The following is a 20,533-nucleotide window of genomic DNA, read 5'->3' as shown; positions in this document are numbered from 1 at the left end:
TGTGTCTGTGCCCATGTGTAGGTATATGTGTCTGTGCCCATGTGTAGGTATATGCACAAGTGCATTTGCCCTTGGAGCGCAGAGGGGTCAAATACCACGGAGCTGGAATTACAAGTTGTTGATTGTGAGCACCCGATATGGATGCTGGGAACCAAACTTGGGTCTCTGCAAGGGTAATCACGCTCAGTAACTAATACTGAGTCATCTCTCTAGCCCCTAAATTTCCAAGTTTTTAAACATAATTAGGATAAACCACCAGGACCTCATGGGCCCTCATTCACCTGCGTTTCCTGACAGGGTCCTGAGACCCCTTGTGTATGACAGCCACTGTCTCGAGGGCTGGAGAGCAGGTGCAACCTTGCCAGAGAACACAGGCTCAGACATGAGGGCCCCATTTACTCTAGCCAACTTCCAAACACTGCCCCTCTTGGTACCAGCAGAGACCCCCCCCCCCACTTCCCACTAAGAGCCACTATACTCATTCATCTACAGCTTTAGAACATAAACTCTCTAGCAGCTCGATACAACATCCCCAGAGGTCTCCATACTGCTCTAGGCAGCTGGATCCCCTCCTTCAGACAGCAGTCACTCAGCAGGATGTCCCTAGGCAATCCCTGAGGTCTGGCCTGTGGTTGGCCAGGCTGACGACCTGGGCTCTGCTTTACCCCAGGAGTTGGTGAATCTCACATGTAACATCCTTTGGGCTCCAAGATGACCCCAAGGGGACAAGGAGCACCAGTCTGGGCTACTGGTGAGCTACACAAGCTAAGAATTCTAAATGGAGTGTCCACCAGTGCAGCCCCTGTGGGATGGCTGCCTGTCTGTCCCCACGGCAGAAGTAGAAAGCAGGCTACAAGGATGACGGCTGCTTTAATAATAAATTGCTTAATTAGGGAACCTCCAGGCTCCCATGAGGAGCCAGCGCAGTGTGGAGCACCAGCTTGAGAGATGTTACCTGCTGTTCCCACATCTTGGGGATCCCCCCTCATGCCAAGGAGCTGATGCTGCAAGACTCAGCATTCACTCTAGGTACAACCCTGCCAACATCCCACAGAGAGGCAGGCCAAGCCACAGTGCAAGAGCTACCCTGGTAGGAAGAGAGCTGGGAGGATGGCCTAGAATGGGCATCTCCTAAGATGAGATAGTTACCCTAGGCCAGGTAGCCTGTGATAGCACATGAGATAGTTACATGTGGCTCCAGGCTCTACCTGGTAAGATGGATGAGGGAAAACCCAGGGCTAGCAAGTGGCCCCTCCAAACACTGAGACACCCCTGTCCACTCCAGCATGGTTTCAGCCACACCTGCTGCAACTGAACCCAGAGACAGGGGATCTGCCAAGTGGCAAATGTGAGGGGATGCAGGACCTGGGCCAGCCGGGCCAAGGGGACTGACTAGAAACCACTATCCTCCCCACCCCCGCCACCTCGAGGCTTCTCCTGGTATCATTCCCCTGACCACAGCCTGAGAAATTCCCACAGGTGTGGACCATCCTTTACCACCTTTTCTGATGTGAAGTTCACTGTGAATGATAGAAACGAGGTGGAGGGGTTCCGGGACCCCACTTCACACCTTGCTCTGCCTGTCCCTCCACAAGAATGGCTTGAAATGGATGGTGTGGACCAAGACGTCCAGTAGCTACAGCGCTGACGTCAGAAGTTTAGGATGGAAGACAGTGAAAATGAGCACTAAGTGTGGCGGGTCACAGGCTACCTGAGCCTGGATCCCTGCAGGCTGGGAGGAGTCAGCCTTACAGAGAAGGAAACCCCAGCACACCCAATTCCCGGCTTCAAGGTGCAGATTTTACTTCAGAAGCTCCCATTAGTCTCTGCAGGGTAGTTAAGGGGCTGTGAGGCCTCTGGTCCTGCGGGCAGGAATCTACAACACACAGGCAGGTTATAAGGCTCATGAGCACCCTGTCCTTGAACCCTGGGGCCCCTCCTCTCCAGTGACCCCAGTCACAGAGGCCTCCAAGGGAAAAGAACCTGGGCTATGCAAAGAAAAGTAGACATGAAGGATACCCCACAGAGTAGGGGGACTCCAGGAGACCACCAAGAGAGGGAATACCAGGTTGGCTTATAGGGGAAGGGCTAGGTTAGGTTAACGACCTAGAGAGGGGTGATGGGACGGGAGAGCCTCTGCTCTGGATGGATCTGTGGGTATTCTAGGGGTGGAGCTAAGATGGACACAGGGACTATGCAGCCCTTAACAGCATCTATCAGTCTGTGCTTCTACTTCATCAGGGCCAGGGACACCTGAGTCTTGGCTCCTGGATCACTGGGCGGTGTCATGATTCCCTGGCAAGATTCCTCTGGATTCTCCTGTATGGTCTCTGAACAAGTTGTAGCCACAAACACACATGTACACACAAGAGAAGAGGGAGGCAAGCGGCCAAGACCTAGTCCCTGCTGTCTTGGAGGATCAAGTTGTGGGTCCTACTTACAAGGGCCCCTACTCTCTCCCTGTAGCCTCCTATAAGCCCGGGTGGCTGGGCAGGGGTAGAAGTAGCACCCTCCCCCCTTGGCTGACATGGCAACCAGGAAGATAGCCCAGGGCCCCATCAGAGCACTTCTTGCAGAATGTATTTCCTAATTAAAGTCAAGCCGTCAGCATCAATCCTCAAGCTGTCCTTGTAGCTCATAAAGGAGCCAAGTGTGGTGGTCAGTGAAGGGTTCCCTGCTGCCCATTTCCGTTTCTGTCTCCCCAGGAGGGGGCTGAATGCATCCAGTGCTGCTGCCAGATTCTGCTCCCTGCCCTGTGGCTCCACCCAGGCAGCCGGGCTGGCAGGCCAATCTGGCCACAGCATGACCTCAGATCCCCATCCCAAAGAGGCCTAGACCACGTGGAGAAGGGGCTGCCCCTCACAGAGAGGGCTCTGTGGTCCGACATGGAAGAAAGTGGTGCTCCCTAACCTGGGGACCCCTGCAGAGCTGGTGAAAATACTTGCAGCTGCCAGGGGTAGGGGCTAAGGGCCAGGCTCTGCCTCGGTAGTTACCCCCACCCCGACACACACCCCGGGGGACCCTGACACCCCCAGACAGCTGGAAGCAGAGTGTGGTGAAGAGGGGGGGACTGAGGAGCAGGCAGAGACTCCAGCCCAGCACATAAACAGTCTAAATTAGGAATGAAAACATCCCGAAGCCAATCCCAGCTACCATCACCAGGCAGGGTATATTTCAAAGGAATAGGAAAAACATCTCTGCCTCAAGTCCTAAACTCCCCAGGATGATTCTAGCATGGTGACCAGGGCCATCTATGCCCACACACACGTGCATGGACACAGTCCTATGTGCACATGGACAGCTCACCCACCCAAGGGACAAGAACAGGCTTGCCAGGGAGACACAAAAAGTCTCCCCTGGACAGACTGGGCAGGGCTGTCCCAAGTCCCTCATACCCACAGCAGACAAGACTATTCTGTGGCTTCCTGCCAAGCCCAACCCCCACACTGCGGCTTTAGCCCAGCTCTTGGTTTCCAGGGAAAGAAGACCCAAGGCTTGGGATGCTCCCACCCTGTCCTGTGACCGGGGCTACCAGACCTGGCTGTGCTTCTCCAGGAGAGAAGCCAGGGTGAACACCAGGCAAGAGGAACCCTAAGCAGATGGAGGGGGAGGGGCAGCACTGGGAACAGGACACTCTTCTGACTGGGCTGTGGCTTTTGCAGCCCAAGTTCCAGAGCAGATGGCAGCGGATGAAGCTTCTGCATCCCTCGGCCACATCCTGTCTTGCCTTCCTGAACTGAACACCTGCAACACTGCTCCCATGGGATCAGGGAGATGCCCCTGGGGGGGGGGGAGCTCTCTGGTAGAGCTCAGACAGAGGGGCAGCCAGTACCTCTGGGATCCAGCTTGAGGACCTGAGCTTCACCAGGGGTTACCTATGGGTCAGGGAGGATAAGCAGGCTCAACCAGGCAAATCTTATGATGTCACAGAGGTTGAGGGTCACCCAGCCTGGTCCCTCTCCCTAGGTCAGGAATGAAGGCAAGTTGCTTTCTGGGTTGGGGGCCAAGCAGGGCCCTACTCAAACCCCTGACATCCAAAGGGGCTCCATGCTCTAATCTTCTGGACTATGTGTCATGTCTGACACTGCCTCATAGGCCTGTCTCATAGCCATCTGACTGGCTGCCGTTTTTTTTTTTTCCTAACACAAAGCCAGAAACCCAAGCCCATGACCACCAGCACGCGTCAGAAGACACGAGTCTTGGGCCACATAGTCTAGCAACGGAGACTCAGCCTCCATACCAGGCCAACCCTCAGAACCCAGGTGGCCAAGGGACATGAGACTTGGTCCCAACACCATCAGCTGCCACCATGGCCATCAGAGCTCAACTCTGAATCCACCAACATACCGAAATGCTGAAAGACTGCTCGAGTGGGCACCCCAGCCACGGGGGTCATGCTGCTGCAGTGCCTAAAAACAAGGGATTCTGCTGGTGTCTTCAAATTGTAGTAGGTATTGGGCTCCTGCTCACCCACCAGTTCAAGTCTGGTCTAGCCTCCTGCCACATCTATCCACCCAATTCTCCAAGGCTCACACACAGGCCCAAAAACCACCAAGACAGGCACTAGTTATTCAGGCTCTGCACCACGGAGCAGAAGCAACTCCACTGAGAAGAGCCTAGGAGATTATAAGCACACCTCTGAGTGTGTCTGAGCGTGTTTCCAGAGATGACTAAGTCAGGGTATGCTTGGTGTGTGGGCAGCCCCATCCCAGTCAGGGGACCTGAAAGGAAGAGGGGAAGCCAGACCGAGATGCTGATGCACAAGCTCTTTCCGCTTCCTGGCCTTCTTTTCCACACACTCCCTGGATCTCTCGCTGGAAGTAGTGGCGTCAGCTGACCATGGACCGAACTTTTGAAACCATGGACCAAAATCAGTCTTTTTGCTCAATTTGTTTCCTCTCAGCTATTTGCCACAGAGACAAGAAACTAATTCATGCAGGGGCCACAGAGATCCTGGATATAAAGAGGTGACACCCTTGCTTACTCCTGGAGACTGAAGCAGAGCCTAACATTGGGTGGAGGTGTCGTACGCTCTGGCCCCTCCCCCACACCATCTTCTTCTTCTACCATGTCTTAGACCAACAAGCCGAAGCTGGGAGAGGTCTGCCTGCAGCCGCTCACACCCTCCTATCCGTTTCCTCGTATGTGACCATCCCTTGCCTGGATGCCCTGAGAACACAGGCTGGCAGGAAGGACGGTTAGCCACTGGTACACAGCCAGATCAGTGGCCAGTAGTCAGCTCAAGAAGAGATCACTGGAAGAGAAGCTGAGTAGCTCAGGCCCATGCTTGGGGTTATGTTTCTGAGTAGCACAGAACCTTCCTTTGTCCTCTCACAGATGCTACTCAACTATTTACTGAATACCCAAGCCCTTGAACTCAAGGTTCTTCAGCTGCCCCCATGAACTAGCTGCGGGCAGGCTGAACCCTCACGACAGCTCTCCAGACTGAGACTCTAGCCCTGGCCTAATCTATGATCACCTGGTGGGTAGAACACTAGGATTCAGGATGGCCTATGGTCTCTCCAAGGCCAGCAGGGCTCCATCAAGCTGCTAACTGGGGGCGAGTAAGGCTGTGCCCTTGGTGGGCGGCATCTATGCCCAAGTGTCATCTCATGAGTCCTGTTTTAGGCCTAGGCGCACCCTTACTGCTGGTGTACTTCAGTATGGGCATGCTAACCTACCAAATCCGCATAGAACCCTCGCTCTAGCAAAGCCTGAGACACCATATCTGTTCTCCATATCTTGGGGATCCCATGTGTGGCCCTAGAGAAAGGATGATGCTCCAGGGAGCCTGGTGGTGCTGGGAACAGCAAGGATCACACAGTAAGAGATAGCTTTATGTAAGCATAAGCGGGCAGCTGGCTCCTGGGGCCAGGCCGGTAAACCAGGAGCTGGCTGGGGATTAGTGACAGGCGTTGCCACAGCAACCTAAGGAGAAGGAAGCATGCCTGGTCTGAGCATAGCTCAGCCTTGCTCTAGCTCCACAAAGGTAAGAGGAAACCCCAGAGATTCATTAGCAACAGGTTACCATGGCAACTGCACCAAGCTCATTAATAATTTTTTTTTTATTCCAAGTGTGGGTGTTGAAATCCTCCCGAGAATGAAGGGAGGGACGGATGCAGAGCAAACACACGCGCCAGCTACTCCTACCCGTGGCCCAGACACCACCTGACAGTAACACCTGTCCCCATCCCAACTGCAAGCCAGGACCTAACCTTCCTAGCAGGGGGCAGTCAAGCTCAGGGACCACAGCCAAGACCCCTATTTCGAACCCACTAGATAGGCTACTACACCCAGGAGATGCCACACGTCCTGTCTTGGCACCTGGGGCCCAGACTCATAGGTGGGATAAGTGGGAGTTGTTTTGGAAAAGCCTTGGTAGTTTTTCCTGTGACCAAACAAATGTTCCTACGTGACCCACCAGTTCTGCTAGTATCTACCCAGGAAGACCAAACCCAGGGATTCACATAGAATCCCAAACCTGCCCATTCTCTGCAGCACTTTCAGCCACAGGTAGAATCACCTGGACACCTGGTGGCCCGTGAGCACAAAAGGCTCCACCTGAACCTTGGACTAGTGCCCGTAAGAGAAAACCTTTGGGCGCTGGGGCCTGCTACAGTGAAACTAAACCTCAAAACCAGATGGTTCACGGTACTCCATCACCAACACATGCAAACATGTGATCCCACTACATGGCACCTCCAGAAAGGGGACAGTGGATGCAGAAGGTGGTCAGCAGAGACGGCATGGGCATGGTAAGAAGCGCTCCGCAGCACACCGCGGCCGTGGCTGCTCAAGCCGAAGACCAGGGTGACAAACACACGCTGTACACTCACAATAGTGCAAGCAGCGTTGGGGTCAGCCTACTGGTTCCAGGCCCTGCATGGTAGCTGCTGCTGTCTTCGCTGAGCCTCTGGACCCCTGGGTAGAACACACAGGGGCTTGGTGAGGTGAACAGGACGCAGACCTTTGGACATTGCATGTGCCACACAGGCTCCTACCTTCTGCTCTGGACCGCTGACTAAAGACCACTGATTTCTGGGACAAACTGGGCCAGCAAAAACTTGGCAACATTGAGGGGCACACAGCAAACTCCACAAGTTTATTACATCCACACTGGCTCCCAGACCACCTCATGGGCTAAAATGTGCTTTCTTGTCCCCAGTGCCACTCAGATCACTAAAAGCTTGATGTCCCCTTTCTCAGTCCTTTCCAGGCCATGAGAAAGCAGCAAATAACAAGAGATCCCTGCCGATACTCCTAAGAGCCTCTTGGTAGACACTCACAATCAGGAACATGTCCTTTCCATCACTATGAAGACAAGGGAGCAGCCACAGAGATATGGCGATGCATGAATTAAAAGGCAAAGATCAGGAGCCGTTTGCAGCCTGTGCCACAGCCACTCACACCCCCTGTAACAACAGCCCAGTGGGCCAGGCCCAGACAGCCAATTTCCTAATTAGAAGCCACGAGCCCGCCCATGCACAGGGCACAGTGTAGCCCATTCTTTCCCAGCAAATGAGAAGAAATCCGCCTTCATCCTAACGCTTGAAGGAAAAGGGTTTGGGGGGGGGAGCACTGGCCTGGTGTCAGGGTGAAGCAGTCAGGGCTATAGTCAGTGTGCACCTTGAGAAGGGTGGTACATACTGCCACCTGGGGATGGAGTTGGGGGACACAGAGAGAATGACAAGGACTTGGGCATGAGAAGGGATGGGGTGAGCTAAAGGCTTATACCCCTGGCTCTGTCAATTCCCAAGGCTGATGCTCCAGTGCCGGGGTACCAAGCACTCCCCCCAAGATACCCTACTAAACCAGGCCTCGGAAGGTAAGACACTCTACCCCTTCCCGGGGCACACCCAGGCTCCTCTTGTGGTTTCAGGCTGGGTGGACCTTGCTCCATTTGCTTGGTGACCCAGAGGCCAGTGCTGAGAAACAGGCAAGGTTCTGGGATCTCATGGAAGAATAAGGCAGCAGACCCAGCTTTGGAGACAAATACCACGGCCTGGTATCTGCTACCAGCTTGGTGAGCCTTTGTTCCCAGGTCCCTCTGACACACTTGTTTCCATGGCGCTGTCTGACTTAGGGAACATTCCTCTCGATGGTGGCACTGGGGATGCAGTGGCATGAGGGAGTCATTCTTGAGCAGTGGCCTTCCCTCATAGAGAGCTGCCTTCGCTACAGCAAACAATCTGCCCCACGGAAAGTCTTCTGGGGTCCCTTCCTCACCAACCCATCAGTACGACCCACCCTGGTATCACTGGAGAGCGTTTTACATCCTAGACCCCCATGGAACAAACCTCCTGGGGTTCGCTGCCTTGGAGGGCACTTCTGGTAGACACATAGGGACAGGGCCGTGACCCTGCAAGGAGAGGAAGCCATCAACTTCCACAAGATGGGCAAACACCAGGGAACTGGAGTGACCCATACTTAGAAACTCAACTGGGGCCATGAGCCCCCAAGCCTCCAGGCCTCCTAGCCCTGGGCTACAAGTGGCCCACACCAGTCACAGACAACACAAACAAACCCCAAACCAACCAACCATGCTGCACAAGGTCCTGTCTACAGGGCTCAGGACTATCTCACAGAAGGGGGGCTGGCAGGTTTCTTACACAGGAACAAGGAAGAATCAGTACCAACATGGGTGTGTGTCACCCACCACCTGGTCCCACCATGGCTCCCTCAGAGGATAAGGTGGGGAGGCAGCAGCCAGTCCACACCTCTAGCCAGGACTCGTGCCAGGGTAGGTGAGGGGAATGAGTTACCAGCAGTCCCAGGGCTGGGAGAGGGGCAGAGCTTGGCAGGGGCTATCCACATTAGCCATACTGCAGACAAGTAAACTCATGAGGCTCCATGGGTGGGGGAGGCCACATCACACTCAGGTAGATCACGATGACCAATAGTCTGCTGTTCACCTCACAGGATAGGAACTAAGGTGTTCCAGGTGGGTACCATCTTACCAGGCTAGGCACCAGAGGCTTCCCTGGACCAGGCAGGGTCTGAAGAGCTAACCGGAGATCAGAGGATCCCATACCCTGGAGGATGAAGGCCAGCGATGTCCACACTACATAACTAAAATCCCCTAAACTAAAGTGCTTGGGGTGAGGTCATTTGATTCCAAAAACTCCAGATAGAGCTCAGCTGTTGGAGGCACGCCTACCATGCCCACAGCCCACAGTCTGAGCCCCACTAGCTCATAAACTAGGCACGGTGAGCCCAGACCTATGATCCCAGCACTAGGAGATGGAGGCAGAAAATCAAAAGTTCAAGGTCATCCTCAGTTGTGTGTAGTCAAGGCCAGCCTGGGCCACAACAGAGTCTGTCTCAAAACAAAAACCCTGAGTGGTCCTGCAGGTAACAGTATGCCCCTAAGCCTGACGACGGAGTTTGACCTCCGAAACCTACATGACCCAAGAAGAGAACCAACTCCTAAAAGTTGTCCTCTGACCTCATACACAAAATATAAAAATCCCCAAACCTGGATTTCAAATAAAAACCACCTTTATTTTGTGTTTCAGTTACTTTCTGGATGGTTTCATTTTCATCTTTTGGTGGAATACTAGTTTCACAGGGCACCCCAGAGTTTCCTCCAGCAGCAAGACCCAGCCCCAGGACTGACCTGTATCACCCACAAACAGCACCGGAGAAGCTAGGCATGCCTGCATCCACTCCAGCACCCCTCCTATGAAACTGGCCTGGAAAATGGCCACACGGCCTCTGCGCCATGGGACAAGGAACCGACTTGGCCCCTCACGTCCACATTAATGCGGAAGCTGCTGAGTGACAGAGACGGCGTAGGAGGATCTGAAGACCTGGCACGGCTGGTGACAGTTTCAGGATACCTGCAGGTCCATCCAGTCACTACAGTGATACAGCAGAGACCGAGGCTGCCACCACTCCAGAAGGACTGGAGGAAAATGTCTTATGGGAAGTGTCCTATGGGCGGGCACCCTGCGCCTTGCTGAGTCCGTGGTGTGGGATGTGGGTGGGATGCAGCACACGCTAACAGTCACAGCAGAGGCTCAGCCAGCCTTAGGCACATCCAGGGCAAGGGCAGGAGACACTGGGCTTCCCTCAGCAGCCAGGGAAGAGCCTGTCCATTTTAATGAGGCACTAATGCAGGCTGACTCACCGGCCGTCAGCCAGAGGCTGGACTGGTGTCTGCTACCAAAGACAAAGAGACATGATAGGGACACTGCCGTGTGGTCCCCAAGGCCCTCATGCCTCTGTGCCTTCCTGAGATCAGTGGTAGGGCATCTGGGCAGGGTCACTGTTTCTACATCAGATCAGACTGCTCTGCACAGGACACTCATCAGGCATCCCAGGACTAAAATTCTTAGCCTGGGAAGACAGCAGGAAGGTCCTGCTGAAAAGCAGACACCCTTATACTACTCCAATCCCAGGCGCTCCATCCCCTTCAGATGCACATCTGGGCCGTTCCACATTGAAGATGGGGGCCTCGATTTTTCTAAACGGGGGTGTAGGCCCTTAACTTACAGGCTACCTCTCCTGCTTGAAACACAGAACAGAGAGGTTGGACATGAACCCCAAGGACACAGAAGTCTTGAGGGTCAGTTATCCTCAAGGCCACTAGCCAGGAGGTGCCCAGAGGACCACACTCCCACAGAATAATCACAAGTATCCAAGGGTCTCACTTGCAGGCCACAGCTGCTCCCTGCAGTCATCCCTACTCATACCCACCCCACGCAGCCCTAGCTTGATCAATGACCTATCCAGGGGTCTGCCTTAACAGAGCAGGGCCTGAGTGTCTCCTGGAGGCACCGAGAGAAACACAATGGTCCATAATGTACTTCCCAGTACTCTTGGAGCAGGGTGCAGCTTCAGATGAGAGTGGTCTCCTCCCTGGCCATCTGTGGGCACTACTCCTCTCCATAGACACCAAGAGGGAAACGGCCCTGTTTCTCTGGGGACAGATGCAAAAGCTAGAGGCGGCTAACATCCAAGACCTTAGGGGCCACATTTCTGGGAACCTGAACACCAGCTTTCACAGACAAATGGGTTCATCTGTTTCCATGGCTCTGCTCAGAAGCAGCAGAAAGGCTCCTGACAGAGACCACCAAGATGGAGAGAGGGTTGAGGAATTCAGGGGGGCCTCAGCAGGCTCCCGTCGTGGGCAGAGTGGTTGCTCTGTTTCTACACTCAAGACTCCCATTGTGGGCTGACCTGCAAGGGCAGCTTCAACAAAGCCCCTGGGCTAAATGGGAGTGGCTCAGAGCTGCCTGGGGATCTCCCCACAAACACACCAGACACCTGCTGTAGCCTCTGGGAGGGGCCTCTGACCAGAACAGAGAGCCTCATGCATGGTCCACCTGGCAGACCAGGCGGTCAGAATGACCGATTTCATGGCTGATTTTCTCCTCTCCCTAGGTGGCCCACCCCTTGTCTTGAGAGCCTGACCCTGAGCATTTGATTTATCCCAAGTGGCCACCTCCAGTTAGCACATCACAGCCTGCTGCCCTCGCCAGGCAGAACTGCTCATCTCCCTCCAGGGGCGGGCCATTCTATGTGGGAAAGGTTCATTCAGGCGTGCATGCATAGAAGGGCACACTCACAGCCACGTGGGCAAGCGTGCCACCAGCTGGGCTAGAGTTCTATGGCCCTGTAAAAAGCACCACAGGCCAGTGGCCTCAAACAACAGAAATTTACTCCTGCTCAATATGGGCCAAAAGTTCCCAGTCCAGGCCTCAACAGGGACGGACTGCCTGTTTCCAAGGCTCTGGGGAGGCTGTGCTTGGCCTTCTAGACCTCCTGGTGTCAGTGACGGTCCTTGTATTGTATGCCTGTGGCCACACTGCTCCAGTCTCTCTCAGAGTTGTCACACAGCCTGTCCACAGACTCCCAACCTACCTTCAACTCAGCTAATTATATCTGGAAATACCCCAGTGCCAGAGAAGGGTGGCTGCACATTCCACTGGCCACAGACTATAAAGGGGACAACGCTCAGCCCAGCACAGCAACTAAAACATTATGTATATAGCCTCCCTTGCTACTCAGCTGGGCGCCATAGGACCACAGGGAATAAAACCAGGGCCCGAACAGTGATCTGTCCACAGAAACAATGCAATTTTGGTGCCCCCTCAAAGGTTTCACGACTTTCCTGAAAACCCACTGACCCATCCATCCCTTCTCTCACCAAGTCTGATGCTGCACACCCCAGTACTGGCCAACACATCATGGCCCAGGGAGCCTGGGTGCTGCTTAGCACTGGGGCTGGGAGTAGTCCCAGAGGATGGAGCCTGTGCCCACCAGCCAGAGCTACTACTAAATACCTGCTGCACTAGCCCTGTGTCCAACAAACCTGGCGATCAGCCTCCCGCCCTGCACCACATCCAGCCATTGCACCTTCCCAGCTACTCTAACCACATAGGCATCAGAGGCAACTGGGTTGCCAACCTTCCTGCAGCTACAGGGACCCAAGAAATTCCAGCTCCCCCAATTGTAAAGGCTACTGTCCTCTCAGAGTCAGGGACCCTCCTTTAGTTGCCTGCCTGTGAAAGGCCTAGAGGTAACCCCCACCCAATACTAGGGGCTCTGCCAGGAAGAGAATGGTAAAGAGAAGGATCAGAACAAAGTGGGGTGGCCAGGGCAATCAGCTCTTATGCCCTTACAGCCCCTTCCTCAGGTCCCTGCTGCACCAACTTGGAGCCTGGCCTGGGGAGGGGACGGCACTAACACAGTCCAGAGGGAAGAGGACAGGGCAACCGAGCCAATCACTGTGCCTGCCAGGAACATCCTGTGTGCTGCCAGAGTCAGGCCGTAGCAGGCTGCAGCATTCATCCATTTAAACACAGCCGAGCACAGACTGTGGTCCCAGGATTGGCCTGTTACTCCGCTCTGAGCAGGTCCTCTCCCTACTGTCTGCTGCAGGTCTGGCCAGCTAAGAGGCTGAGGCTTCATGCTGGATTCATGCTAATAAAACATTGACTCTTCACCTAATGCTCACATACAAGGAACCTATTTTTGTGCCATGGTTACTTCCCTCATGGAAAAAACACGGAAGAACTAAGGGACGCAAACAGCAAAGGGTGAAGGAATCTGGCTGGGCCAGGCAGGGCTGCAGCGTTGCACACGGGTCTCTTATCAGGAGGCGGTGGGTATGGGTGCAGGAATAGGTGTGCAGGCATCAAGTCTGATGGATCCCTTCAGAGCCTGGGCAGTTGGAGGAACTGCTCTAATCTTAAGTCAGCCCCTAACTTTTGGAGCATAAGGGAGGCTTCCAAGTCTACTTTCCAACTTTGCCAAAGGCTTGGGTAGCCTATGTGTGAAAAAGAAGTCCTCTGGGGCCCCTAAAATCCCCCTGTAGCCAAGACCAGCCTGTGCTGGGCCAGGAGGGGCTGACTGTCCAGGGCTTCTCTATCCAAGGCTCACATGTCCTAGTGCCGGAATCAGTTAAGAGTATTTATAGAGACTGCATTCCCCAGTCCAGCACCTAATTCGGTGTATTCCTAGGTAACAGTGATATCTGCCCCTGCCGCCAGGACCCCAATCTCCCTGTCAACCTGTGGCTCATGTCTTCCTCCTGCCAGCCACAGTGCCTAGAGGGATTTGAGAAGCCAGAGATGCTAGCCCTGGCAACCACGTGGCAGCAGAGGCTCAAGTCTCTTCCTGAGAAAATGGTGAGTGGCTTGAGCAGCAAGTCTAGATCATTCCAGGCAGGCGCAGCGCTCTGGGTATGATGCCCAGACCTTGTGCCAACTCTCCTGAGCTGGGGATGGGGCTTTATTCCTCGTCCCTGGTCCCCTGGACTTCATCCTATCTGGGTTTTTGTTTCCCTAACTCTGATCAAGAATCCTGCCCTACACCACAACACAAGGTATATGACCCATATCACACCTCGTTTCTGCCCAGAACTGGGGTCACCCTTTAATCTTAGGTTTGGAAATGTAACCTGGGCCCGCATTTGTTAAGGGAGCTCCGAGTTAGGCCAGGACTGACTCCTCTATAAGAAGAGAGAAGGTTAACAGCCTAGCAAGTGGGGAAGGAACATTCTGAGTCAGGATCTGAGTGCTGCTGCCCCTTCCCCAGCAGGCTCAGCTCAGCACCAGGGCCGACATCTGCATAAACAAAGGTAACAGATTTGCACGCCTGACCTTGACTGTTCAAGACCGAGGATTGGACTTGGCCACAGGCCACTGCTCTGGATTCATCTGTTTGACAGGCCACCCCATCCCCCGCATTCTTCCACATCCTGACCCTGAATGGGGCGTCTGCCAGCAGTTCTGGGAGCCAGGCCCACTGCATATGAGGAAGCAAAGAGAGCTCCCGGACCACCCTGCATGCTCCTGCAGGCCACAGAGACACCCACAGCCTGCCTTAGTGGCTTACTCTACGAGCCTAGAGCTGGGGTGGCTAAGCATGCTATCCAGGCCAAGTCTCCAAAGTATGAGGGCACCAGCGCCCACATCTCACCCTCTTTCCTGCATTCTCTGCCCTGCAGTGCCCTTATAGTCCAGGCTTACCTCTATTTCCCACCAAGCTGGGTTCCAACACTGCCCTCTTACCGAGGAACACGCTAGATTCCCGAGTCAAAGCTGGCCTAGCCACCCCTTTGATATCCCAAGTCTCCACCTCATCTCACACCCCACCCTTCTGACATCAGGCTCTGGGGATCCAGAACCCTTTCCACCATATTCCCCTTCACTTACCCCAGGAGCAGAACCATGGCACTTGTTGACCAGTCTTGGTCCTGCTATTGGCCTCCTCTCACAAAGACTCAGTGGTCACCAAGTAGCTACCACATTCCTAGTCCTCCAGTAGCCTTTAGTCTGGACTCCGTACCCTCCAAAGGGCCCCACCTGCCACAGGCAATGAGGATAGCTGGATTCTGGATTGGTTCTGGGGAGACCTTTGCCACAGGTATTAGGAGGCCCTCCCCTTATAATTGCTTACGACACAGAGGTTCCAAGGATTCATCAGGGAAAGTGCTCACGGACAAGGGTGGCAGAGCCTGCCATGGTCCCCATGTGACCGGTGGCCCAACTCTTGTGTCCACTTGAGGTGCTGGGACTGTCAGAAAGAAGTGCTAGGTTTGGTCAAGCCCAGAGGTGGTCAGGATTAGGAACATGCAGGGTAAGGCCTGGTAAAAGGAGCCACCAACCCTGGTTGTCAGTCTGCGGACGGAAAATGCGTTGGTTATGAAGGTAATGCCTCCATTAGTAGAGCAGGATTGTCAGTCCACTGGGACACTGTCTGGTGGGCCTTGACAGTGCCAACAAATCCAAACCCCACTAAGGTAACACAGCCATTCCTGAGCCACACAAGCAGGTCTGGGAGGCACAGTCCCTGCCAGAGCGGAGCCTATCTAGAGTAAGACACCTACCTCCACTCCTTCCTTGTGGGCACTGAAGCCTTATGTGTACTCTACAGGCCTTCAGCAGGACATGCTCGGCCTCACTGGCATCATGCCCATTTCGTGGTGAGATGAGACGAGAAAGGTGACATCACACGGGTGTGTGAACCTGCCACCTCCTTGATGAGGCTATGAATGACTCGTAACAGAAGTTTGGGAGACATCCATCTGACGGCCCTTTCCAAGATCTCCCTTCCATCTACAGCTCTCAGTAATGATGCCTCCCGGGTCCCAAATGAGCCCCGGAGCCATGGGATGCCTTCACCCAGACCCGGCCATGAATCAGCACATGCTCCAGATTCCCACCTGGTGGATGCTAGCTAGCAGCTTCAAAGGTGTGGAGTGTATGGCCTGCAACTCTTCTCCCAACAACGACCTGCACACACCGCATGTTCCTCTCTAGGGCCTTAGGGAAGGCTGACTTCTGGAAGGCTGGGCCAGCTTCTCTAGGTAGACATAGGAAATCAGTTTTCTTCTGGTCCACATCCCACAATCCTAACTGGGTGAGAGTGGTGGACATTAAAGGAAATAGCAGGCCAGTTCAACCAGGCCAGTCAGAGTCTCCAGAGTCCATAGAGGCAGACACGGACAGGACAGTTAACAGTAGGAGAAAGACCCAGCAAAGTACCAGGTTATGGACAGACTGGCTAGGGAGGGAGCAATGACTCCTACCTAAGGTTCAAGAACCCTAAAAGGACCCCCAAGAAACCACAATGTTCCTCAGGCAGGTCAGGCCAGCCAAGGTCACAGAAGCCTATGCTACTTAATTTAATATCCGGGCTCAGAATTCAGGCCCAGGAGTCCCTAGAGGCCCACTGACCACTGTGCACCCTCCCCCCAGCAATCAAGACAGTTCAGTTTTCCTGAGAGCCAGCTCGTGGATGGCCTGAAACAGCAGAGATGGGCCGATCATTCTCAAACACAGGATCCAGGGCAAGGACAAAGGACTGGCCCTTCAAAACCAGTACCCTGTGAGTTCCCACTGGGGACATGCATGCTAGGGTGAGCCAGGTTCTGGCAGCCACCCTGAAGCACTGTGCCCTTGGATACATCTCAAAGTATCCCTTTAAAAAAAAAATGTCATAAGGACTTAGGCTTGTCTAGCCAGGGACACAACAAATGTATGAGCTTCCAGGCTGGGCCCAAGCAGCCCCTCTTCACCTGCATGACCTTGCTATGTCCTTCATCCTTCGTTGGTGACTTGAGGGTTTGGTGCCTGTTGTGGGGAAGGAGAGGTTAAGGGGGGTGGGGCTCCTAATGACTCTCACTTCTGAACACCCAAGTTCCTCCTAGATTCTAAACATCCATAGCTCACTTCCCTTGATGACACAGACAGCCGGGTGCCCACTCGGGAGCTTCCTACCCCCCGGGAGGCCCCACCCTCCCTTGCTGGGACAGGCAGCTGCACTGCAGGCAGTTCTGGGTCAGGAGCCTGGGGTGGGGTGGGGGAGCCAGGGCAGAACATAACCCAGCGGAGCAGGCTACAACACACGGGTCCCACCCACCTTCCTCTATAAATAAGCCTGTGTAGGAGAAACAGCACTCTCCCCAAAAGTTCCAGCCCGATTGTATTTTTAAAGAGCAAACTAAATCAATAAAGACAAAGGCTGTCCTTGGAGGCTCCTTTGCCACAGGGATGGGAAATACCATCCACACAGAACCAGGACCATGTGTACATCGGTACCATGGCTAGCCATGTGAGAGTTCCAGAAAGGTCCGGGACTGGGAGAAAGTACTTCCCTATGTTCCAGGACATAGAAGTCCAGCTATGGTAGGCAGGCATCAGCAGGGAGGCAGCGTTGCTTCTCACCTGAGCAGAGCTGATTCCCCCTCCCTCCCTTTGGAGTTTACCCTCTGAGAAAGACACACTATGTCTACCTGCAGGGGAGAACTGAGGCCCAGGAAACACCCTCAAGCCACAGGGCACCACACAGTCGCTTGTAAAATCCTGGCCATGCCAATCACCCATGGTTCCCCTGCCTCATACAAAGCCACCCCCTCCCAACTCCCAGGAATGTAAAGAGTCTCAAAGAGCTTAGAAAGCCTTGGCCCACATGGGCTTCCCCAGTAAGCTGATCCCCCGCCTGTCCAGGCGGGCAGCTTATTTTAGGATCTCCTTGAGGCCCAGGTTCACACCCCTACTCCAGAGCCTGGCATCTGCTGGGGGGTCAGACCCATCCCCATGAGGCCAGAGCACTAATGAACCCACTCCAGCGACAAATGCAGAGTGCTGACCGGGCTCAAGAAGCTCAGAAACCAGCTCTTTGTAGGGTGTTTCCCTAGCTTGGGGATACTCAGAATTCACCCCTAGTTTTCTGGAGCAGGAAAACCAAGCTGTGTCTGGAGATAAACATAGCAAGAAGACAGTGGGTGTGTCGGGGTTGCTGGAAACAGCCGGCAGCTCCACAACAGGGATGAACTTGAGGGTAGGAGGAATAAGACCCACCTCTCTCCCCTTGGTGGAATCACCTGCAGGGACAGCCTGGCATTCTCTTCCCCAGCTGAGAGCTCTCCTCATCTTCCTGTCCTCTCCTCCAGGGCTGGTAACACCTGAGTCTCTCCTAAGACAACAAGGGCATCTTCCACTTCGGGTTCACAAAGTCGGCTCGGGCCAGGTGGCATTGCCAGCTCCACAGTCCTTGAGAGCTCACTCTACCTCCATGAGCCATCCCATCCCCACCTTCCGTGCACACAGCAACACAAACAACCTTGTTAGAAGTCCTCGGGGACACACAGCAGCCCGGAGAACCAGGGTCTGCCTCACACTACTATGTAGCCAGGTCCTGGTGGATAGAATAAGTCCACGCCAGTCTCCCCCTAGTTTGTACAGCCTTGCAAACAAGAAAACTGAGGCATAAACACAGGGCTGCCCTTTATCCCCTTTCCCCAGGGTCCACAATAGCACTCTCCAATGGCCTACCACCTCCCCCAGCCACACCACCTCTCCACCTAAGTCAAGTTTAGATCCTGCCGACGGGACAAACGGACAGCTGATACACAAGGTCACCCTTTTTCTGCAGAGAGGGCCAGTCAACCCAGAGAATGCCCACCACCGGCACCACAGTCAACTGCACAGGACAAAGGCAGCAGGCACTGGAGCCCAAGATGGCTCAGAGTAGGCCACAGCCATAGCCCCGGGACCACCATCCTCTTTTATAAGCAGAGAAAAATCTGACTCACCCAGTGTTTGGATTGGAGTTAAAAGAAACACGGGCTTTATTACTTTTTTTGGTACAGATTTCTCTTTTGTATTTAATATTTATACAGTTAAACACACAAGGTAGAGAAACATATACACACATTGCTCATTTTGCCTCTGTCTCCGACTCTGCTGAAGAGTGTTTATGGGCCTGTGTCAACTCCCCTTGGCCCTCCACCCAACCAGCCCAGGAAGGAAGCAGGAGCACCTACCGCCCAGCCAGCCTACCCTAGTGACCAGCTCCGAGGAGTTGCTGGGGGTGGGGGTGGGGGTGGGGTAGGCAATACGAGGCATGATTTCAGCTCCTCTTCAGAGACCTCCAGGGCAGTCTCCAAAGGCCACCTTCTGGGGGCCAGAAGCCTCTTTTTGCACCCCAGAAATGCCTCCAGTACTGACCCAACCCTGTTCTGGAAGCTTCTCTGAAAGTCCGTGTGTGCCCTTGGGGCCAAGAGGGGGGAAAAAGGCACAATCCTGTCCTCTCTAGCCAGGCAACTGTGAAAAGGGGGGTCGGGTTCAAAGCTAGCTGCCTCCCTGTGCCCCCACCCCCAGCCGCGCAAGACTTAAATCAGCCCCTGAACGGACTTCAGCCTGGAAGAGTGAGTTCTCAACTAACATCACTGTCTCTTCGTAGAAAAGAACTAGGGACCAACCCTGCCCGGTATGCAGCGCCCACAGAGCAGGTGGAAAACTTTCTCCCCTCCCAGCCTCCAGCGAGGGTCTTCACACAGGCTCAAGTGTTCGTTTGGAAAGCTGAACAGGCGGGTATCCCCTCCTCCCCACACCACGTAAGACGCCAGGAGTTAATAACTACCTTTCTTTCCCTCCCAAGCAGGCGGCATCCCCGCTGCTTCAGCCCATACTCTCCCGTTCCAAGATGCCTCTGAACCCAGATCCCTCTGGCGAGTTCCCAGGCGTACCCCAACCACCTCTGAGAAGAACACTGCCCTCGCAACCCTACCCAGCCCGCGCCGGATACCAGAAGCCGGGATTCACAGAGCGTACGCAGGGGAAGTCCCACACCCCAGTCCCCAGCGCCCCGCCAACCCTGTAAGGATATGGGTTACAAACCAGTCGGAGGCACCAGCTGCGCGGCCGCGTGGTTTGCCCAAGGCAGAAGAAGACCGTGGCCGCCAGTGCCGGGTATGGGACGGGCTGTTCCTCGTCGGCGCCCAGGTCCGCACCACACTCGGTCGCTGGGCTCTCAGGAGCCAACACGCCGGACCCGGATCCTCTCTGCTCCTCGCGCCCCGGCGCCCCAGGGCTCGCTGGGGAAACCCTCGCCGGCGCTGCAGGGGCCGGAGGCGAAGCGCCCAGGGGAACCCGGACCTCGTCCGCGGCCAGCGTGCCCTCGGTCATGGTGGCAGAGAGCAGCACCTGCGGAGAGAGGGCAGGCGGTGACCCTGGCCCAGGAACGACGCCCCCGCCCCGCCTCGGGCGGAGCGGAGCTGCGGGAACAGCCGCGGCCGCCGGGATGTCTTTGTCTCTCCTTATTAGAGACAAATGCGCCCCCCGCCCCCTCCCGCCCCCTCCCGCCGGCAAAGGCTGGCAGCCCCACCCCCAAGGCCCAGGCGAAGGGCTGCGGGAACCTGAGGGGCTCTGCACCTACAGAGCTCAAGTTCAAAGGGTCCCAGGCGCGCAGTAAGCGCGCGTACCCGCCGCGTCTCACCTCGCTCCGGTGGCCAGCGGCGTCCCCGCGGGCATCGCCCGGGTGGCGCTGTCACTGGGGACCCAGCCCAGAGCCCGGAGCTGGGCCAGTACCGCCGCCTTGGCCCGCGCCCCCGGCCCACCAGGCACCAGCTCTCGCGGAGACTCTGGCTCCGGCTCGCCCAGCAGCAGCAACGGTGTCCCGATGCGGAAAACCGCTAAATGCACGGCGGGGCGGGCGCGGACCGCGGCACGGGCCGGGGGCGCGGCCGAGCCGGAGAGGGAGCGAGCGAGCCCTGGAGCCTGTCCGCGCACAGCGCAGG

General features: G+C 55.2%; 1 protein-coding gene across 4 annotated transcripts in view; it reads right to left on the bottom strand.

The window, feature by feature from the left end:
• The window catches only part of Cacna1h (calcium voltage-gated channel subunit alpha1 H), a 59,380-nt gene that overhangs the window by 38,406 nt on the left and 441 nt on the right, over positions 1 to 20,533 (bottom strand). For 3 of the 4 annotated variants that reach the window (XM_013347313.2, XM_026780076.1, XM_013347314.2), the window contains exons 1-2: positions 20,233 to 20,503; positions 19,624 to 19,940 (exon numbers count right to left, since the gene is read on the bottom strand). In XM_013347313.2, coding sequence (XP_013202767.2) covers positions 19,624 to 19,922 — 299 coding nt within the window. In that variant the 5' untranslated portion in view covers positions 19,923 to 19,940; positions 20,233 to 20,503. Of the gene's footprint in view, positions 1 to 19,623; positions 19,941 to 20,232; positions 20,504 to 20,533 lie in introns of those variants that run through there. The other variant, XM_026780075.1, reaches the window with a different exon arrangement.

Source organism: Microtus ochrogaster, chromosome 7 (assembly GCF_000317375.1).
Source record: "Microtus ochrogaster isolate Prairie Vole_2 chromosome 7, MicOch1.0, whole genome shotgun sequence".
NCBI lineage: Eukaryota > Metazoa > Chordata > Mammalia > Rodentia > Cricetidae > Microtus > Microtus ochrogaster.
Note: the sequence above shows the minus strand (reverse complement) of the source record. Positions and strands in the feature narration are given on the sequence as shown.